We start from the raw sequence: 20386 nt of genomic DNA on the forward strand, positions 1-20386 counted from the left end.
GGAGACATTCAACGGGAGCGATATATATAGAGGCAGATGATGGCGCTCTTTGACCGGCCTGTAAGGAACTAATTCGCCATCTACAGGCGAGGCAGTGGTTATACATGTCTGACAACAGTTCAGTTACAAAAGATGTAGCCTACTACCTGACGTTGTCATACTCATAATTCTAGTCAGAATGAGTCTGATACCTCTCCGTTCGGCTATGAGTATGGGGCGTGTTTCAGCCGAATTCGTAAAACAAATGCCTCTTCGCTCAATTGGATAGACCTACAACCAATCAGAGCAACTTAATAGGTGGTTTGTTGAAAACGAATTCAACCCTAGTGCTCTTTGGTGATGTGGTTGATTACGTTACTGTTGATCATCTAGCCATCATCGTATAAAGCCCGCAAACGAGTTTCCCCAGACCCAACTTCACGACCACATTTGTGGGCGGGGCTAAGTTGGGCTGGCAGCCAGGCTAGTAGCCTACAGGCTCTTTAATCACAACTACCTTTTCGCTTCGCATATGTGTGCGCTGTGCGTTAAAGATGGTGTAGGCAATGTTGTTGAGAAGCACTTTTTGTGATATTTACCTAAATAAACTTCACATTTTGATGGCAACTAAAAGGCTAGCCTACATCTAAATGTTTGACTGTAATGAAATTGACTAATGATTGGACGGGCTATGTCTGTATACTTACCTACCTGCACTCTACCCCTGCACTCACTGTGCCTTACTGTAGTTATCAACCAATCTAGGCAGAGGTATTCTAAACAACCGAGCTAGAGGAACAAGAATGGCAGAGAAAGAGCAGGCAATAAATCCAGTTCCAGTTTTCACAGTTAAAACTCTATCATAGAATTTTCCAATACTAACATGCTAGCTTGGAAGTAGTGAGTAGGCCTACTTTAACCATGTCTATGTTCATTATGATACGGTTAAGTGAGTTCCTACACGTGAATGCGACATCGGGTAATTTGTGGAGAAAAAAAAAGATGCTCTCTCAAAATCTCTCTCTCTTGGAATAGAGTCTAGACCAGGGGTGTCAAACTCATTTCGCATCGTGGGCCACATACGGCCTAGGGAGATGTCAAGTGGGCCGGACCATCAAAATTATACCATACTCTGCTATAAATAACCAAAATATCATGTCTTTCTTCTGTGTTATCTAGTTTAATTGATATAAAGACCATATCGTATAAAGTCCGTCCAACCGCTTTAACAAGTAATGATCTCTTCGGTGGTGTAGTTGGTTAAAGCGTTGTACGGTTACATATTGTTAATGCGAATCTGGGATCCCAAGTTCGCGCCCCAGTCCAGTGAATCTCGTACGATATTCTTTAACTTTTACTGTGAGAAAATGACATAATTCTAAAGGCCTACGGATGTATCACAACATTTTAATGTGTGAGCACTAATATCAGATCAAAATGAACACATGTAGCCTTAATTAAATATTGAATAACGTAGGGTAGTCTACCGTTGGAGACAACCACTACGCCTCATTCAGCCAGTTTAAACGGCTGCTAGATGACGCTGTTCATTTTCAAAGCGCCGATAGTTCGGCTCTTTGGGCCGGCACAATCCGGAAGAAACCACCAAAGCTTCACAAGGCATCGTTCGCCCATCCCTAGTAGAGACCAAGGTATTAATTGATACCGTCTGCTGTTTTCAGTCTGTCTCAGTGATGCGGCTTGTCTTCTACTCTGATGGAAAGAGTGCGCCCCTTAGCGGATAATCCATGAATTACAGCGATTTAAAAATATTAATTCCATGTCTTTTATGCATTTTTTCCACTTTCAAATTATCCTGCGGGCCTGATCGAACCTCCTTGGGGGCCGGTTCCGGCCCGCGGGCCGTATGTTTGACACCCCTGGTCTAGACTGTCTCCCGTCGGTTCTGCTCGTTCATGTGTTTTGTGGGAGTGCCTTTGAAGGGAGGGGGTGGGATAGGCCTGATATGGCTTGAATAGTTTGGAATTGAAGCTAAAATAGCTATAGTGTCGCAAAACTTGCCTACACCAGCTTTAATAGTCCCTTTGAAAGGGAAATTGTAACTTCAAATACATGTGCACCAATTTAAATAATTAATGCCTCTAACCAAAATGTAGTATATATAGGCTACAGACTGACAGATAATGTAAATTATAATACAATAAAATAAACTGTTAACAAATAGCCTATCATTAAATAAAATAGCCAATTCAATCAAACGGTTAACAAGACATATTCCAAGCAAAGAGTGTCAAAAGCATTAAAATATGCAGGCTGTCATAAATTGTCTCAATCATCCCAAATTGAGGTTTATAGGCAACTTTGTGTTTTTCTGTCAATAATCTTTCCATCCATACGCACAGCCACCCTTGCATACTCGGACCACAAGCCATGGAGACACTAGGAGAGCCAATAGGCTACCTTAAAGAAAATCTGGTGCACCGCGCGGTTGTACCAGTACACCAATCAATGTACACTTCTCAGCTATGCCTTCTGTCTGGTAAGCCTAACTTGTTTCCCCAACATCCTTGCCGTTTGTACCGTGAAACTGTCCTAGATAGTGCTCAAAGGCATTTCCGGTTTTGCAAATCCGCTCTCAGAATAAGAGCACGGCAATATCGCTATAACTTGTCATTTCGGTGGCGCAAACCACTCTCGGATTGAAGAGTTTTTGCTGTTAATATTCATAGAAACTAAAGTGACAGAGCATATAAGATAAGCATATCCAAAATGAACATTACCTGCTAAAGCACAAACGTGGGAAACAATGTGTTTCTCATGAATATTTTCAACAATCTTTCTTCAAACTACTAGCCTATAATTTTTATGAGGCTATAGCCTAGGCCACTAACTAATTATATATATGTGCTATGAAATACCACTGATATGAGGCGTTTATATTAACCCCATTATTATTCAAAGGAGTTTAAAACGTGTGTCTCAGTTACCGAGAAAGGTTAAACTATTGTGCCCTCCAACTTTAAGTGTGAATCAATCGTATCGTGGAAGAGAGGACTTTTGTGATACATTTCCTCGTCGGCACAGATGTGGGAGATGTTTTCTCCAGTCTGCTTAATAAAGGGCTCAAAGTTAGAAGTCAGTGAGTCACTCACTGGACCTTTTCATACTGAGGCTTTAAAGACAGTTCTTTGAATCATTTTCACTCCCATAAGGCTCATGAGAAGCACAGTAACTCGTTATCTCAGCATCACAAAATTAAACTAAAAAATGGTTACTGTAGCTATATAATATATAATAATAATTACAGAGACAATAATTTACAATTAAGACATTTTGGTGAAAGACAGTATACTGTCCACATAAAACATAGAAATACTTTGTTATGTGTCTTTTTATTTTGAAACCCCTTTGGAAGAAATCAACCGGAAATTAGATTCCTTGTTGGGGTTGGCTTCACCGTACTCGCCGTCGCCTACCCTCGTAGCCAGCTAGCTTGAGCGATGATTGTCAATAATGGCGACGCGTTTATCTTGAGTTTACTTTAACGAACCATCTGAAGAAAACACGAAACTCAACAGAACCCAGGACGTTTGGTGACAACATAAATGATAAACCATCAAGAAGAAAGAAAGCTACTTTAACCCCAAAACGGACTGAGTTACGCAGCGTTGTTCAAGTTGAGGAGGTGGCATTCTTCTTGCAGACTAGAGAGGCAAGGCAATCTGCAGCCAAGCAGTTATCCAGCTAGCTTGCTAACAAAGGTGTAGCTGCCATTTCCTGACGATGTGATTACTTTACAATCTTTCGTGTGATTTTTTTTTCGTTGGAATGTAATGCAAGGATTAAGACATACAGAAAAAAATTGGTCGATGCCATAGGTAGCCCCGGAAAACAATTCAGAGTAGAAAGTGCGTGCCATTCAACAGCTTTCAAGCTAGCGCTTTAGTCTAGCTAGTAGTGCTTGCTATAGTGATAGATACTTTACACAGCTACTGTAACGGTGAACGACGTTAGCGTGTCGCTAGTTAGCTATTCAGCTTAAGTCCAGATCACTGTTGTGTTGGTCTCACCACGTTAAACTATTAGCAGCTGTTTTCCTGGACAGTCTGTTAACATTTAGAAGCAGACTTGTCCGTCGAAGTGGCTTGTCAGGAAGGTAGCTAGCTCGGGTCGCTAGCTTGCTATTACTATTATTTTTCTTTGCAAGATCCTTTTAAATGACAACCGGCAGGAATAACCGTGTGATGATGGAAGGAGTGGGTGCAAGAGTGATCCGTGGTCCCGATTGGAAATGGGGAAAACAGGATGGTGGAGAGGGACATGTTGGCACCGTTAGGAGTTTCGAAAGTCCTGAAGAAGTGGTGGTTGTCTGGGATAACGGGACTGCTGCCAATTACCGTTGCTCCGGTGCATACGACGTGAGGATATTTGACAGTGCACCGACAGGTAGTTAACTTTACTCACAAAGTGTTATCTTTATTAATAATATCTAATTGTGTCTGCACTTGTGTGGGCTCTGTATGTGATATGCCACTGGTGATGTTCTCATGAACTCATGAATATTGGTTGCACTAGGGACTGCACACTATTCTACATCATGCTCTGAATTGCATTTCTTCTGTAGATAATAGCCCGATTTTTATATTGTATCATGGCAAAATAAAACCAATGCAGATATCGATAATGGACGTATAAAATGTAGCTTAAGTGACATGTTTTGATAGCAGAGCAGTGTAAAATGCCATGAGTCTGTCACAGTAACTGGACAGTAATTGATCTCTTCATACTCTTCTACTCTGCCATTTATCCGCGCACCTACTTAGTCCTATTGCCATTATTGCAGCCCCATCGACAGTATTAATTGCACACTCCTAATGGGGCTGTTCCTCAGGTATAAAGCACGATGGCACCATGTGTGACACCTGCCGCCAGCAGCCTATCATCGGCATCCGCTGGAAGTGTGCAGAGTGCACCAACTATGACCTGTGCACCACCTGTTACCATGGAGACAAGCATCACCTTCGTCATCGGTTCTACAGAATCACAACACCCGGCAGCGAGAGGTAACAGCCCAGCCTTCCCTCCAATCCCCGTTCTTGGTTCTGGGCATTTTGAGAGGACTATCCCTTTAATGCCTTGTAATGAGTGTGTTGGTTAGTCTCAAAGAGCCATAAGTTGTTGTTTTCTGTCTAGTGTTATGCGTGGCTAGTGTCTTCTTGTGGCACATGGGAGGCTGTGAGTGATACCAGCCTCTCCGACAGACAGCATGTGGCAATCGCTCCTGGCCCTCTGTTGCCAGGCGACTGCTCGGTCTCTTCTTCACCCCGACTGCCCCCCCCCCCCCCCCCCCCCCCCCCCCCGCGTACCTGGACGCTTCTATCTGCCTCCTCGTACGATGAAGAGGGGAAAAAAGAATGCACAGTTCCATAAAAAAGACTTAACATTCCGGAACATTCGATCAGTCAAATACGCACAATGTGTCTGTTAATTAGGATCATTATTCAGATGTCCTTTCTGTGGGTACAGTAGTTTTGGTCCGAGGATTCAAAAGCTGACATTTCCGAACAGGGACAACTTGTGCTGTATGCTTTCTGTACCACAGTATTGTATGGCTCCCTATTGTGGGGTTCAGGGAGCAAACGCCCCGCCCAGCAGCTGTGCCTCTCTTCTTTAGTTCAACTAAGTGTGACTTGGGTTTCCCCTGAGACAGTGTGTGCATGAACACAAAGGATGCAAGCAGGGGATCACCCTACCCCCCCCCCCCCCCCCCGCCCCCTCTCCTCACCACTCATAGCCACAGCACTGGAGGCATAGTAGGATGTTTTGTTACGCCACATTAGATTCTGTCACTGAGTGGCTTGGGCGGCGGAGGGGGGGGGGGGGGCTGTTTGCGTTGGTTCCACTGGCAAGCTGCCATGTCTCCTCCTGAGGTCTCGACTGAGGTTAGGTGGTTAAAGCTCCTTAGCCAACCAGGTTGATTCATCTAGCTCTGGGGTCTGCACTGCCTGGGAACAAGGAAAGGCAGGACTGTTTCATAAAAAAACATTGAATGTATTTTTTTTATAAACAAGTCTGTTGTGACGATATGTCAACAAGACCGACAGTTCCCTTTTACTCTTCTTGTTGGACAACCACACAGTTGTTTTCATGTGTCAGACAAACCCTTGATGAGCAACATGACTGTGTCTCAGACTGACGGTACCCTTAGCTCAGCTATTACACATCTGCCATTACTCCAGCCACTGAGCAAAGGCATGGGTTCAAATGGGATTTCAGGGGTAGCTTGGCCTTCATTTCAAATGTCAGCAATAGTCTTCTTCATCTACCTCGCTCGACAAATGTTGGAAAGGTCTTCATTAAGCCGGCAGGGTCATTTTCAGACAGAAAGATAGATTTTATTTCTGTGCGGCATTTGATTTAGATCCGTGTCATTTTCTGAATGGGCACCTTAGAGTGACGTCTTTTTTTCGACATGAAGCGCAAGCAGGTAACTGGCATGCTGATTGAATTAAACTGTCTTGGATATGAAATGAAACGCGCCATTTAGTGTCTAAGTTGGCCGAGCCTTGATGATCAGACCGGGCCATCTGCTAGTCCAACACGCCCTCACTGCCGTGGTGAATTTCCTGTTCAATGGCTCGTTAAGGCCCGTTCACACCAAGGACGAGAAACGACAACTATAAAGATATTGTTTTAAGAATCGTTTTACATTTAAAAGAAAAACAAGAGTTGATCACGACAACTATATAGCGGAACGATATCGTTGGGATCACTTGAAATGATGATCATTTTTAATTCCCCCCCACCTGATGAGCTATAAAACACTGATAACCAATCAGAACACATCCACATTTAAAGAGCGCATTTGAAAGGGAAGACAACATTGCGAGAAGCTAATGGTCGAGGTTGGCGAGGACGCATAAATAGTTTTCATTCTCGTTCTCGTCGTTGGTGTGAACGGACCGTGGCTTCAAAAAGACAGTGAGCAGTAGGGAATCCCTCCATCGTCTTGTTTGCCTCAGCACTTCTAGGTAGCTTTGAACCCTGCTGCCGTTTGAGAAGTCTCTGGATACATCCTGTGGCAGGATTGTGGTTGGACGTGAGCTCAAATGAAAAGTGCCCTGAACCCCCCCACCACAGGGTCCTGTTGGAGTCCCGGCGCAAGTCGAAGAAGATCACGGCACGGGGCATCTTCACGGGCGGCCGGGTGGTGAGAGGGGTGGACTGGCAGTGGGAGGACCAGGACGGAGGCAACGGGAGGAGAGGGAAGGTAGGTGGAGCCCCCACACCCTCACCCCTTAACCCACACCCCTCACCCAAACCCACACCCCTCACCCTACACCCGTCAACCCTCACCCCTCACCCCACACCCCTCACCCCACACCCCACACCCCACATCCCTCACCCCACACCCCTTACCCCTCACCCCACATCCCACACCCCACACCCCTCACCCCACATCCCACATCCCACACCCCTCACCCCTCACCCCACATCCCACACCCCTCACCCCACATCCCTCACCCCACACCCCTCACCCCACACCCCACACCCCTCACCCCACACCCCACACCCCTCACCCCACACCCCTCACCCCACACCCCTCACCCCACACCCCTCACCCCACACCCCACACCCCTCACCCTACACCCCTCACCCCACACCCCTCACCCCACACCCCTCACCCCACCCCCCTTCAACACCCAGTCAGAGCCCCAGACCCAGATGTGAGCAGAGAGACCCAGAGAGACTAGCCTCCCCACCCCCAGGTGTCCTCAGCCCTCCTCTGACACTGGCAGGCCTAGACTCACAACGGCGCTGGGAAACGCTGGCTTGTTAACGCACCAGCAGACAAACACTCATCTCTGGAGGTTACATTGGCTTAACAGCCCCCCCCACCCCCCCACCCCTACATTTCAATTTCTGCAGTTTATACAGGAACAAACGCCATAAAGGCCCTCTTGGTTTAGCTCTGCTCCAGACCCCACTGGATTATATTTAAAAGTCCCCGCAGGCAATTTAAGAGTTCATTTTCCTTTTTTATTTAATGGCATATCTCATTATTGTTTCATGATGCTGTAAGCAATATGCTGCCCAGCAAACAGCTATTACACGTCCCGCAGCCTAGATACTGTTAGTTTAGCAGGAAAATGACTTGGCAAGGCCCATGAATCAATTGCCCAGAAGTGGAAGAATAGAAATTAAGGTGTTGGAGGACAAAAAAAAAAGACAAAAGGCAAAATAATGTAATTGGAATTTTTATGTGAAGTAAATACTGGGAAGGACTCTAAGCTGTTCATTAAAGTATACATTTGCGCTAAATATTCTCAGTCACTTGTGGCCCTGGGTTAGATGTTTGCTGTTCAGCGTTTCATTACAGTGCCTTTTCTCCCTTACCCCACACGTTCTACAAATCAGGGCCGTACTTTTTGACAGGAGAGAATTCTGATGGGCGTTCTTTGGTGTTGTGTGTTCATGTTCGGGACGCATCCAGAGGGCCTGACTCAAGGCTGTCACCAGCAGACTGGGCCAGACAGAGGAGAGGCTCTCAGTGGGGGTTCCCTAGACAGCAGCCCCCTAACCTGACCCCCTCACCCCCTCCCCTAACCTCTATCCGCCCTCCAGGTGACGGAGATCCAGGACTGGAGTGCGGCCAGCCCCCACAGTGCTGCCTACGTCCTGTGGGACAACGGAGCCAAAAACCTCTACAGAGTGGGCTTTGAGGGGATGGTGAGCTCCACGCGTGCACCCACACACACACACACACACGCTTCCACACAGAAGAGATCAGCTGTCAGGTGGCCTTTGTGTTTGACCCGAGAGCCAGTCCAGGGTCTCGTGCAGCCGGGGCTTTGTGTGAAGCGCACAGCCTGCATGTGCCGGGCCCCATTGTGGCCGGCAGCTGGAAGGGGAGGGGGGGGGATCTACATGATAAAGGCAATCTGTTCTTCTCTGCTCTTTCTGAAGCAGAGAGGGAACATGGAGGTCAGCCCAGGGAGGGAGAGGAGGGGCGGTGTGTGTGTGTGTGTGGGGGGGGGGGGGCCACAAACGAAAGACCGTTTCCCCATTGGTGGAGACCACCCGGCTTTTTACGAACACGAGCCAATCGGGTGGCTCAGCCGGGTAACAGATTTGCCCCTTTGTCATTCCGATGTGGCGGAGGAAGGTTTGAGGGGAAGGTAGACGACATCTGGTCGTGGATTAAACAAAATCAAGGACACCCCCCCCCCCCCACCCTTCGGAGGATCAACATTTTAATACAGGACTTGAAAGACAATGAGTCCCAACCACACGCAGTCAAGGGCACTGACGCCGACATGAGTAATGGATTAGCAGTGCATCGCAATGAGCTCTTCTGTTTTCCACCTTTTTTCTGGATTTTCTTTAAAAGAAATTGTATAAGTGCCCCCCCTCCAGGGTCCTCCCCACCCCTCCAGGTCCCCCCCCCCCCCTCTCCAGGGTCGTCGTCTCCCTTCCAGGGTCGTCGTCCCCCCCTTTCCAAGGTCCCACTCAGCCCAGATGCTGGTGAACCTCCCGGGTTCCTTCAGCGGTTCTGGGAGAACGTGTGACCCGTGCGCCCGGAATCATCTCTGTCCTCCAGCTCTGTCACAGTTGCTGCACATTTCTGAGTCATCACATATGATATGATACAGCCCCCCCGTCCCCCCCCCTCCTCTGTCCTTGCTCGCCCTCAGGGTGGGGATGCTGCTGTTGCTCCTTCCTCACTCTTGACACAGCGCCATCGCCACTCCCCAACTGGGATATCTGCAAACGTTATTTATGGTCCGCCCCTCTCTCTCTCTGTCTCTCTGTCTCTGTCTCTCTCTCTCTCTCTCTCTCTCTCTCTCTCTCTCTCTCTAATGGAATGGACCGGCTAATTAACTTCTCCCCCTTTTCTCTCTTCTCCGCCTCTGTTCCTTCTCCCTCTCCTCCTCCTCTGCAGTCGGATCTGAAATGCGTCCAGGATGCCAAAGGAGGCTCGTTCTACAGAGACCACTGCCCCGTGCTCGGTAAGTCACAGTGGATCCCCTCACCGATGCACCAGCCCCCCTCCCCTCCCTCCCTCCCCCCTGTGGTGCAGTGGAGTCCAAGGGCACGAGGAGGAGCCCGTCCCAGACGCACCTGCCCCTCTGTCCACTAGATGGCAGCACCACACAGAAGCCTTCAGTCTGCCAACAGCAGCATTGAGGGGGGATGGAGGTGGAGGGGGGGTGGAGGTGGGGAGGGGGGTTGGGCGCAGACACTGGTCACGCTGGCATGGCATTCCCAGAATTCCATCTGCCTGGGCCTGGATGAGGGCAGACCCCATCCTCCTGGCCTCCTAGCCTCCTGGCCTCCTAGCCTCCTAGCCTCCTAGCCTCCTGGCCTCCTAGCCTCCTGGCCTCCTAGCCTCCTGGCCTCCTAGCCTCCTAGCCTCCTGGCCTCCTAGCCTCCTGGCCTCCTAGCCTCCTAGCCTCCTGGCCTCCTAGCCTCCTAGCCTCCTAGCCTCCTGGCCTCCTAGCCTCCTAGCCTCCTGGCCTCCTAGCCTCCTGGCCTCCTAGCCTCCTAGCCTCCTGGCCTCCTGGCCTCCTAGCCACATGCTGTCCTGGTCAGGGGGCCCTGGGTCTGGCTCCAGATCCAGCACTGCAGCAGGACTCCTGAACCTCACAGACTTGCCACGTGTTTCATTCAGCCTCACGTGACGTCACTACAGGGCTTACACGCACACACACACACACACACACACACACACACACACACACACACACACACACACACACACACACACACACGCTTCCACACAGACCAGATCAGCCGTCAGGTGGTCTTTGTGTTCGACCAGAGAGCCCATCCAGGTTCTTGTGACCATATCATCTGTCTTCAACCCCTCTTGGTTTCTGTCATATGGTCTTTAATCGGAATGAGTTTGACCATGAAACACACGCGACTGTGTTGATGTGTCCGTCTATCACACTAGATTTGGACTTATGGATCTCTTGATACCGTTCTACTGTGTTCATTGTCTCATACTCTTACTGGCATTATTGCAAGCCACATCAACATCATTTAATACCGACACTCCTATGCTGGTCTGAATACTTTGAACTCTAACTAATGCTGCCCCCCCCTTCCCCCCCCCCCAGGCGAGCAGAACGGGAACAGGAACCCCGGGGGGCTGCAGATCGGGGACCTGGTCAACATCGACCTGGACCTGGAGATCGTCCAGTCCCTGCAGCACGGCCACGGGGGCTGGACCGACGGCATGTTCGAGACCCTCACCACCACCGGCACTGTGTGCGGCATCGACGAGGACCACGACATCGTGGTGCAGTACCCCTCCGGGAACAGGTAGGGGGGGGGGGGGGCGCTGCCAGGGGGAGGCTGAACTGATGTGTTTTGTGCGATTTTGTGTCATGTGAGTGGTGGGTAACCTTGGGACGTGTGTGTGTGTGTGTGTGTGTGTGTGTGTGTCCAGGTGGACGTTCAACCCGGCGGTGCTGACCAAGGCCAACGTGGTGCGCAGCGGGGAGGTGGCGGCCGGGGCAGAGGGGGGCAGCTCCCAGTTCCTGGTGGGAGACCTGGTCCAGATCTGCTACGACATTGACCGCATCAAGCTGCTGCAGAGAGGACACGGGGAGTGGGCTGAGGCCATGCTGCCTGTGAGAACCACACACACACACACAGAGACACACACACACACACAGAGACACACACACACACACAGAGACAAACACACCTACACACAGAGACACACACGCACACACACACACACACAGAGACACACACACAGAGACACACGCACACACACACATAGAGACACAGAGACACACACACACAGAGACTCACAGAGACACACACACAGAGACTCACAGAGACACACACACACACAGAGACACATACACACACATAAACAGACAGACAGACAGTCTCCACACACCACTACACTCACACAACCTCAGCCTACTTCCTGAACACTCAGATTCTAACCACTCAGCTGCTACCAGCCAGACGTCTCCTCTAGAATATATCAAGAAGTGGCGTGACAGCGTGTGTGTTTTAATAACCATGGTAGCCTTTAAGCCAGCGACTTTCATTTGAATGGCCAAGTAGACTTTACCTAGTCATTACTCCCCTCGTGAAGCTGCAGAGCGTGTGTCTCGTGCCGACCCCCGTCCCTGCTAAACACACAGCCTCAGAGGCTAATGATCCCCGGAAACCTCCCGAGATGCTGGCTGGCTTTGATCACTAACCAGAGCTGGTTGCCTGCCACCCCCCCCCGTCCCCCCGTCCCTGTTATTGATGGCCCTCCTCGGAGACCCCCCCCCCACCACTGCCACCCTCTATCTTATCACGGCCTCAAAGTGCCTTTTTTTTTTACATGCAGCTCAGACTAGTATCGGGGGGGGGGGGGGGGGGAGATTTCCTGGAATAAGCGTTTTTTTTTCTTCTTCTCGGTGCGTCCCAGCCTCCCTGAGCCCCTCTGATGGTGCAGTTATTGGCTCCGTGGATGAGAAATAGGCTGGCTTAATCGAGGGGCCCCTGTTCTCTCTGTCTCTTTCTCACACACACACACACACACTCACACACACTCACACACACACAGCATGCCAAGTGCCCTTTGAATGAATTATAAGGGCCAAGCTTTAGTTTCATCAGCGATAATATGTCCTCGTCATTTCTCTTCACTTTTTCCTCTTTGAAAACGGCTGTTTATGGTTCTTTTGGCTCTGGAAGGAGAAGAATAGCATGGTAGAGCACACATCAGCATGTAGCCTCTCTAAACGTACGCGCGTGTGTGTGTGTGTGTGTGTGGGCAGACCCTGGGGAAGGTGGGCAGGGTGCAGCAGATCTACTCAGACAGTGACCTAAAGGTGGAGGTGTGCGGTACCTCCTGGACCTACAACCCTGCCGCCGTCACCAAGGTAGCCCCCTCGGGATCTGCCGTCACCAACGCCTCCGGAGGTAGCAGTCTCTCTCTCTCTTTGTCTCTCTCTATCTCTCTCTGTCTCTCTGTCTCTGCCTCTCTCTCTCTGTTTGTCTGTCTCTGCCTCTCTCTCTCTTTGCCTCTCTCTCTCTCCCTCACATAAATGCACACAGAAACACCCTTGTACACCAACACATCCACAGACATCCACATACACGATTTCGATGAGTTGATGTATTTGCCTGTGTGTGTGTGTGTGACTGGGTGTGTGTAGAGCGCCTGTCCCAGCTCCTGAAGAAGCTGTTTGAGACCCAGGAATCAGGCGACATCAACGAGGAGCTGGTGAAGGCTGCAGCCAACGGAGACCTGGCCAAGGTGGAGGACATCCTCAAGAGGCCCGACGTGGACGTGAGTTCCTCTGCCACCGCCGCCCCCCCCTGCCCCCCCCACCCCTGCCCCCCCCACCCTGTGTGTGTGTGTGTTGGAGGAGGGCGGGAAGTCTTATCAACTCGACCATGGAGTCTCGCGACCCTGTCTGTACCAAGTACCCCTGCTCCTGGTCACACAGTCGTTCTCTAGTGACGTCAACCATGGACGTGTGACGTCCAGTCAGGCGTTGCGGAGGCAAGGACGCCATCGATGGAAGTCCAAGTTCTCCTCCCTCCCAGCCTGACAGGAGGGCTTGCTGCAGGGGGGGAATCTCCCAGGAGCTGTTTTTGAGCTCCACACTCCCCCCCTCCTCCTCCTCCCCCTTTCCTCTCCTCCTCCTCTTCTCCTCCTCTCCTCCTCCTCCTCTCCTCCTTCTCCTCCTCTCCTCGCCCTCTATCTTAAAACCATTGGGGCCGAGGCCCCAGCCCTCCTCAGTGGGCTGTGCTGTGGGCACCGCGCTGTTCAGCATTCTCACCTCCTGCTCCACCTCCAAGCTGGACAGACACGGCCTCAGCCTGTACCTGTACATGTCAGCAGGCCCCCCACACACACACACACACACACACACACACACACACACAGGGAGGAGCGTCCCTGAAGATGGGACGTGCTTGTCTGTGAGCTGGATGTTTAGCCTCGCTCACCTCTGGCGCTGCAGTCTTTTCTGGGTGTGGGTGCAGTGGCGGCTGGCCAGGTGCCCTGCCTCCTCTCAGGGGGATGGTGTGCTCCCAGCGGCTCTGCGGGCTCGGCCAAGAGACGTCCTGAGACTCCCCGAGGATGACACCCCCCCCCCCACACACACACACACACGCACATTTAAACTATGAATATTTATGTTCAAGTGTTGCAGTGCTGCTGTCGGTTATCAAAGACACGCGCACACACACCGGGTCTTGTTTGGCGAGGTGAAACCGGCCCGATTCACCTTGACGCATGTATACACACGCACACACACTTGACATACTCCTGATCTAGGCACTGCATGTCTATAGGGAGTAGACTCGGTGTACGTGCGCGCTCTCCCCTGGCTCACTGTGCCGTGGTGTGTGTGTGTGTGTGTGTCCAGGTGAACGGCCAGTGTGCTGGACACACGGCCATGCAGGCGGCCAGCCAGAACGGCCACGTGGACGTCCTCAAACTGCTGCTGAAGCACAACGTCGACCTGGAGGCCGAGGTTAGTACCCAGCCCCTTCCCTCCCTCCGTCCGTCTGGTCGTCCTTCCATCCAGCCCTCCCTGTCTGCCGTCTTTCAGCCTGCTCCTCGCACAGGCTGGAGTTGGTTGCCGGGATCGTACGGCAGGTTTCATATCATGTGTGGGTGGTGACGAAATACTCGTCGCAGGTAGGGCGAGAGTTGCTGAACCTGTGTTTTGTATGTGCGTGCGTACGTGTATGTGCTTGCGTGTGTGTGTGTGTGTGTGTGCATGTGTGTGTGTGTGCCTGTGTGCCTGTGTGTGTGTGTGTTCTGTCAGGATAAGGATGGAGACCGGGCAGTGCACCACGCCTCGTTCGGTGACGAGGGCTCGGTGATCGAGGTGCTGCAGAGGGGCGGGGCCGACCTGAACGCCAGGAACAAGAGGAGACAGACCCCACTGCACATCGCTGTCAACAAGGGCCACCTGCAGGTGGTGAAGACCCTGCTGGACTTCGGCTGCCACCCCAGCCTCCAGGTACACACACACATTTTACATTTAGCAGACGCTCTTATCCAGAGCGACTTACAGTAAGTACAGGGACATTCCCCCCCCGAGGCAAGTATCGGGAAGTGCCTTGCCCAAGGACACAACGTCATTTGGCACGGCCGGGAATCGAACTGGCAACCTTCAGATTACTATCCCGATTCCCTAACCGCTCAGCCACCTGAATCCACCTGACACACTCACATACATAAATTCACACACATAAACATTACCATACACACATTAGATTACGAGTGAGAAGCAATTTTCTGCCATGGATTGTAAATTCAGTATTGTCATATGCATATAAACTGGCAATCATGTACAGAACAATAAAGATCATAATAAAATCTTGTGCTTATTTAATAGATTAGGAGTTGGATCCTAAGTAGGTTTTCTTTTCAGTCATAGTCACAGCGTATGAATGGGACTCTTATATCCACAGCAACAAACAGGTGGATCTGAACCTGTGACCTTGACCTGCAGGTCTAATGTCGACCTTTGAGCCACACATATTCCTATATAAAGCGAGTGAAATAAGTATTGAACACGTCACAATTTTTCTCAGTAAATACAAACAAAGAAACCAAAACAAATAAGTTCAGAAATTAAGTTATGTGTAATAATGTGAAATGACACAGGGAAAAAGTAATGAACACGCTTACTGATATTTATCTGGTACTTTGTACAAAAGCCTTTTTTTGGTAATGACAGCTTCAAGACGCCTCCTGTATGGAGAAACTAGTCACATGCATTACTCAGGTGTGGTTTGGGGATCATTCTTCCACACAAACAGTCTTCAAATCTTGAAGGTTCCGTGGGCCTCATCTATGAATATTGATCTTCAGTTCTTTCCATAGATTTCCAATGAGATTTAAGGCAGGTGATTGGCTGGGCCATTCTAGCAGCTTTATTTTCTTGCTTTGAAACCAATGGAGAGTTTCCTTGGCTGTGTGTTTGGGATCTGAAAGGGCCACCCTCGTTTCATCTTCATCCTCCTGGTAGATGGCAGCAGATTCTTGTCAAGAATGTCTCTGCAAATGCGCCCATTCGTCCTTCCTACAGTTATGCAAAGTTTGCCAAAAACTGCCCCACACTATGATGATCCCGCCTCCAAACGTCACTGTCGGTGTGGTGTTTTTCGGGGTGACGTGCAGTGCCATTTCTCCTCTAAACATGGTGTGTATTATAGGCATCCAAACAGTTCAACTTTGCTCTCATCTGACCACGCTATTCTCCCAGTATTTCACTGGCTTTTCCAGATGTTGTGCAGCAAACTTTAAACGAGCTTGAACATGCCTTTTTACCAGCCATGGAGTCTTGCGTGGTGAGCGTGCGTACAGGCCATGGAGGTATTACATCCTGTTTTCTCTGAGACGACAGTACCTGCTCATTCCAGCTCTTTTTGAAGGCTCTCCACCAGAGGTCCGTGCCTCTCGGACAACTCGTCTGATTATTCTTTTCACAAATCTTGCGAGGAGCACCAGGCCAGGGCACATGGTGAAATGATTGTCTTTCCACGTCCGTATTATGGCCCCAACAGTGCTCACAGGAACATTCAGAAGCTTAGGAATGCGCCTGTAACCAATGCCATCGTTAGGTTTTGCAACGATTAGGTTAGGAAGGTCTTGAGACAGCTCTTTGCTTTTACCCGCCATGAGATGTGTCTTGTGTGACACCTTGGCAATAAGACCTTTATGTAGGCCATCCGTCGGGACTGAGCCAGTTGATATTAATTTGCACTGACAAGGGTCTGGATTGCTTTTTATTTATTGATAGATTTCTACTGCTGTCTTGGCTTTCCATGCCTTTTTGCACCTCCCTTTCTTCATGTGTTCAATACTTTTTCCCAGCGTCATTTCACATTATAACACAACTCAATTTTTGAACGTATTTGTTTTGGTTTCTTTGTATAGATGGATTACTTGGGTTGTTACCAACATCTGGTGAAAATGTCATGTCAATTGCACCTTTTGGAAATATATTTACTGAGACAAATGGTGACGTGTTCAATCCTCAATTTCACCTGCCGTATACAGTGCAGCTGTGCCCGATTCTGCTCATCAACAACACACACACACAGTAGCACATGACAGTAGAGTGAGGAAGATGGTGGAGTGACAGGATGTGCCCCCCCCCCCCCCCCCCCCCCAGGACTCGGAGGGAGACACGCCCCTCCACGACGCCATCAGTAAGAAGAGGGATGACATGCTGTCTGTGCTGCTGGAGGCTGGCGCCGACGTCACCATCACCAACAACAACGGCTTCAACGCCCTCCACCACGCCGCCCTGCGAGGGAACCCCAGGTGGGCCAACGCCGCGCTGGGGGAGGGTGTGTGTGTGTGTGGTTCAGCTCTACCCGTGTTCATCCGGGCTAGCTGCACGTCTGCTGCTAGCAGGAGCTGAGCAACAGGCCCCTGGCTTCCTGTCTGGGGGGGGGGGGAGGATCCCTCCTGTGTTAGCCTACGCTAGGCTAGGCTAGGCTAACCCCAGCAGTGTGCCTCGTCCTTGGCCACTGCTATTTCTGTCCCCAGCTGGTCTGTGGCCAGCGGGGCGACGGTGCTATTCCTGGCCCCCGTGGGCAGGAGGGTGTAGTGGAGAGGGCTTAAGAGGACCCATGCCTGGGGCCCCTGGAGCGGAGGGGGGGCCCAGGAGCACAGCCTTATATGTGGTCACTGTCTCAGCTCTCCCAGAGGTTGTTTTAGGAAAGTCGGCAGCTGTTCCTCCTCCTCTCCTGTCCTGTCCTATCTTCCCCTCCCTCCCTCCCCTCTCCAGTCCTGTACTGCCATATCTTCCCCCTCCCCTCTCCAGTCCTGTACTGCCATATCTTCCCCCTCCCCTCTCCAGTCCTGTACTGCCATATCTTCCCCCTCCCTCCCTCCCCTCTCCAGTCCTGTACTGCCATATCTTCCCCCTCCCCTCTCCAGTCCTGTACTGCCATATCTTCCCCCTCCCTCCCTCCCCTCTCCAGTCCTGTACTGCCCTTCTCTATCCTGTCCTGTCTAGGCTGGACTGTGTCGGTGTCGCTACCCTTTGCTGACACGCATTCCTCTGGCACCAGGACAAGCTGAGATGGGGGTCAGAGGGCTGCAGAGCACCTGCTACTGCCACCCTTGTCTGGCCCTGCCCTGGGCCTCACACAAGGAGTTAAGCCCCTGACCCCCCCCCCCCACACACACACAAACACACTATCTCACACACATTCACACACACTCACTGATAGATAGCCAGTTAGAACAATAATCTGGACTGCAATCGGCTCGAGCCTGACATTCTATTACCAGCCTGCTGCTTGGAGATGCATTGGAGTCATTTTTCAGAACTGGGCCCAATATTTTTTAAGTAGTAATAACCTCCAAGAGAGAAGAGGAATCTGTCCACTTAAGGATCCTCATGAATCGTGGGCTGCTCTGTTATAGAAGCCGAACCAGCTCACCCCCCCCCCCCCCCCCCCCCCACCTCTATAACAGTATAGACTCTACCCTCCCTCTCCTCTCCCCCCCTCACCCCAATCCTTTTCCAACCTGCCTCTGTGCGACATCCCAGACCACAGTCTTATTGACTGGGGAGGTGAAAAGTGCTGGAGTCAGTATTTTCTTTTCCTTTCTCCTCTCTCCTCTCCGAGCACCGTGGCCCTAGTGTCGCAGCGCCTGCATCCCCCCCCCACCACCTCCTCTGTCCTGACAGACCGAGTCGTTTGTCGGCCTGCTCAGTTCGGGCCCTTTGCTCTTGTCTCCTACCTCAGCTCCCTGTAGTGTCGTGGAGGAGGGGGGAGATGGGGGGGGGGGACGCACGGTCCCTACCCAAGCCCTACCCCCGACGCCAGAGGATGTGTTTGGAGGGCGGTTGGTGTTCTGTTCCGTTTGCTCGAGGTGCCCTGGGTGGTGGTGTGAAATGTGGCGTTGGGCGGCAGTGCCAAGCCAAACACGGCCAGTCCTGGACTTCTTTTAGGGTGTCACTGGTGGGCAGGGACGAATCCTGTCTCTCTCTGGTTATTCTGAGCCTGTCTCTCTCTCTGGTTATTCTGAGCCTGTCTCTCTCTCTGGTTACTCTGAGCCTGTCTCTCTCTCTGGTTACTCTGAGCCTGTCTCTCTCTCTGGTTACTCTGAGCCTGTCTCTCTCTCTGGTTACTCTGAGCCTGTCTCTCTCTCTGGTTACTCTGAGCCTGTCTCTCTCTCTGGTTACTCTGAGCCTGTCTCTCTCTCTGGTTACTCTAAGCCTGTCTCTCTGGTTACTCTGAGCCTGTCTGTCTCTCTCTGGTTACTCTGAGCCTGTCTCTCTCTGGTTATTCTGAGCCTGTCTCTCTCTCTCTGGTTACTCTGAGCCTGTCTCTCTCTGGTTACTCTGAGCCTGTCTCTCTCTCTCTGGTTACTCTGAGCCTGTCTCTCTCTCTGGTTACTCTGAGCCTGTCTCTCTCTCTGGTTACTCTGAGCCTGTCTCTCTCTCTCTGGTTACTCTGAGCCTGTCTCTCTCTCTCTGGTTACTCTGAGCCTGTCTCTCTCTCTCTGGTTACTCTGAGCCTGTCTCTCTCTGGTTACTCTGAGCCTGTCTCTCTCTCTGGTTATTCTGAGCCTGTCTCTCTCTCTCTGGTTACTCTGAGCCTGTCTCTCTCTGGTTACTCTGAGCCTGTCTCTCTCTCTCTGGTTACTCTGAGCCTGTCTCTCTCTCTGGTTACTCTGAGCCTGTCTCTCTCTCTGGTTACTCTGAGCCTTTCTCTCTCTATGTTTACTCTGAGCCTGTCTCTCTCTGGTTACTCTGAGCCTGTCTCTCTCTCTCTGGTTACTCTGAGCCTGTCTCTCTCTGGTTACTCTGAGCCTGTCTCTCTCTGGTTACTCTGAGCCTGTCTCTCTCTGGTTACTCTGAGCCTGTCTCTCTCTCTGGTTATTCTGAGCCTGTCTCTCTCTCTCTGGTTACTCTGAGCCTGTCTCTCTCTCTCTCTGGTTACTCTGAGCCTGTCTCTCTCTCTCTGGTTACTCTGAGCCTGTCTCTCTCTCTCTGGTTACTCTGAGCCTGTCTCTCTCTCTGGTTACTCTGAGCCTGTCTCTCTCTCTGGTTACTCTGAGCCTGTCTCTCTCTCTGGTTACTCTGAGCCTGTCTCTCTCTCTCTGGTTACTCTGAGCCTGTCTCTCTCTCTCTGGTTACTCTGAGCCTGTCTCTCTCTGGTTACTCTGAGCCTGTCTCTCTCTGGTTACTCTGAGCCTGTCTCTCTCTCTGGTTACTCTGAGCCTGTCTCTCTCTCTGGTTACTCTGAGCCTGTCTCTCTCTCTGGTTACTCTGAGCCTGTCTGTCTCTCTCTGGTTACTCTGAGCCTGTCTCTCTCTCTGGTTACTCTGAGCCTGTCTCTCTCTGGTTACTGTCTGCACACGCACGCATGTACATTTGTGTGTGTGTGTGTTCAGAGCCCGGGAAGGCCTTCCTGGGAAGCAGAGCTGTGC

General features: G+C 50.8%; 1 protein-coding gene across 5 annotated transcripts in view; it reads left to right on the forward strand.

The window, feature by feature from the left end:
* The first annotated feature begins 3392 nt into the window (after nucleotides 1-3392).
* The window catches only part of mib1 (MIB E3 ubiquitin protein ligase 1), a 34607-nt gene continuing 17613 nt past the window's right edge, over nucleotides 3393-20386 (forward strand). For all 5 annotated transcript variants that reach the window (XM_047027205.1, XM_047027206.1, XM_047027207.1 and 2 more), the window contains exons 1-12: nucleotides 3393-4386; nucleotides 4832-5003; nucleotides 7081-7210; nucleotides 8566-8670; nucleotides 9884-9950; nucleotides 11064-11268; nucleotides 11396-11579; nucleotides 12738-12882; nucleotides 13119-13252; nucleotides 14340-14447; nucleotides 14745-14942; nucleotides 17106-17257. In XM_047027205.1, the coding sequence (XP_046883161.1) occupies nucleotides 4158-4386; nucleotides 4832-5003; nucleotides 7081-7210; nucleotides 8566-8670; nucleotides 9884-9950; nucleotides 11064-11268; nucleotides 11396-11579; nucleotides 12738-12882; nucleotides 13119-13252; nucleotides 14340-14447; nucleotides 14745-14942; nucleotides 17106-17257 (1829 nt within the window). In that variant the 5' untranslated portion in view covers nucleotides 3393-4157. The remainder of the gene's footprint in view (nucleotides 4387-4831; nucleotides 5004-7080; nucleotides 7211-8565; nucleotides 8671-9883; nucleotides 9951-11063; nucleotides 11269-11395; nucleotides 11580-12737; nucleotides 12883-13118; nucleotides 13253-14339; nucleotides 14448-14744; nucleotides 14943-17105; nucleotides 17258-20386) is intronic.

Source organism: Hypomesus transpacificus, chromosome 10, assembly GCF_021917145.1.
Source record: "Hypomesus transpacificus isolate Combined female chromosome 10, fHypTra1, whole genome shotgun sequence".
Classification (NCBI taxonomy): domain Eukaryota; kingdom Metazoa; phylum Chordata; class Actinopteri; order Osmeriformes; family Osmeridae; genus Hypomesus; species Hypomesus transpacificus.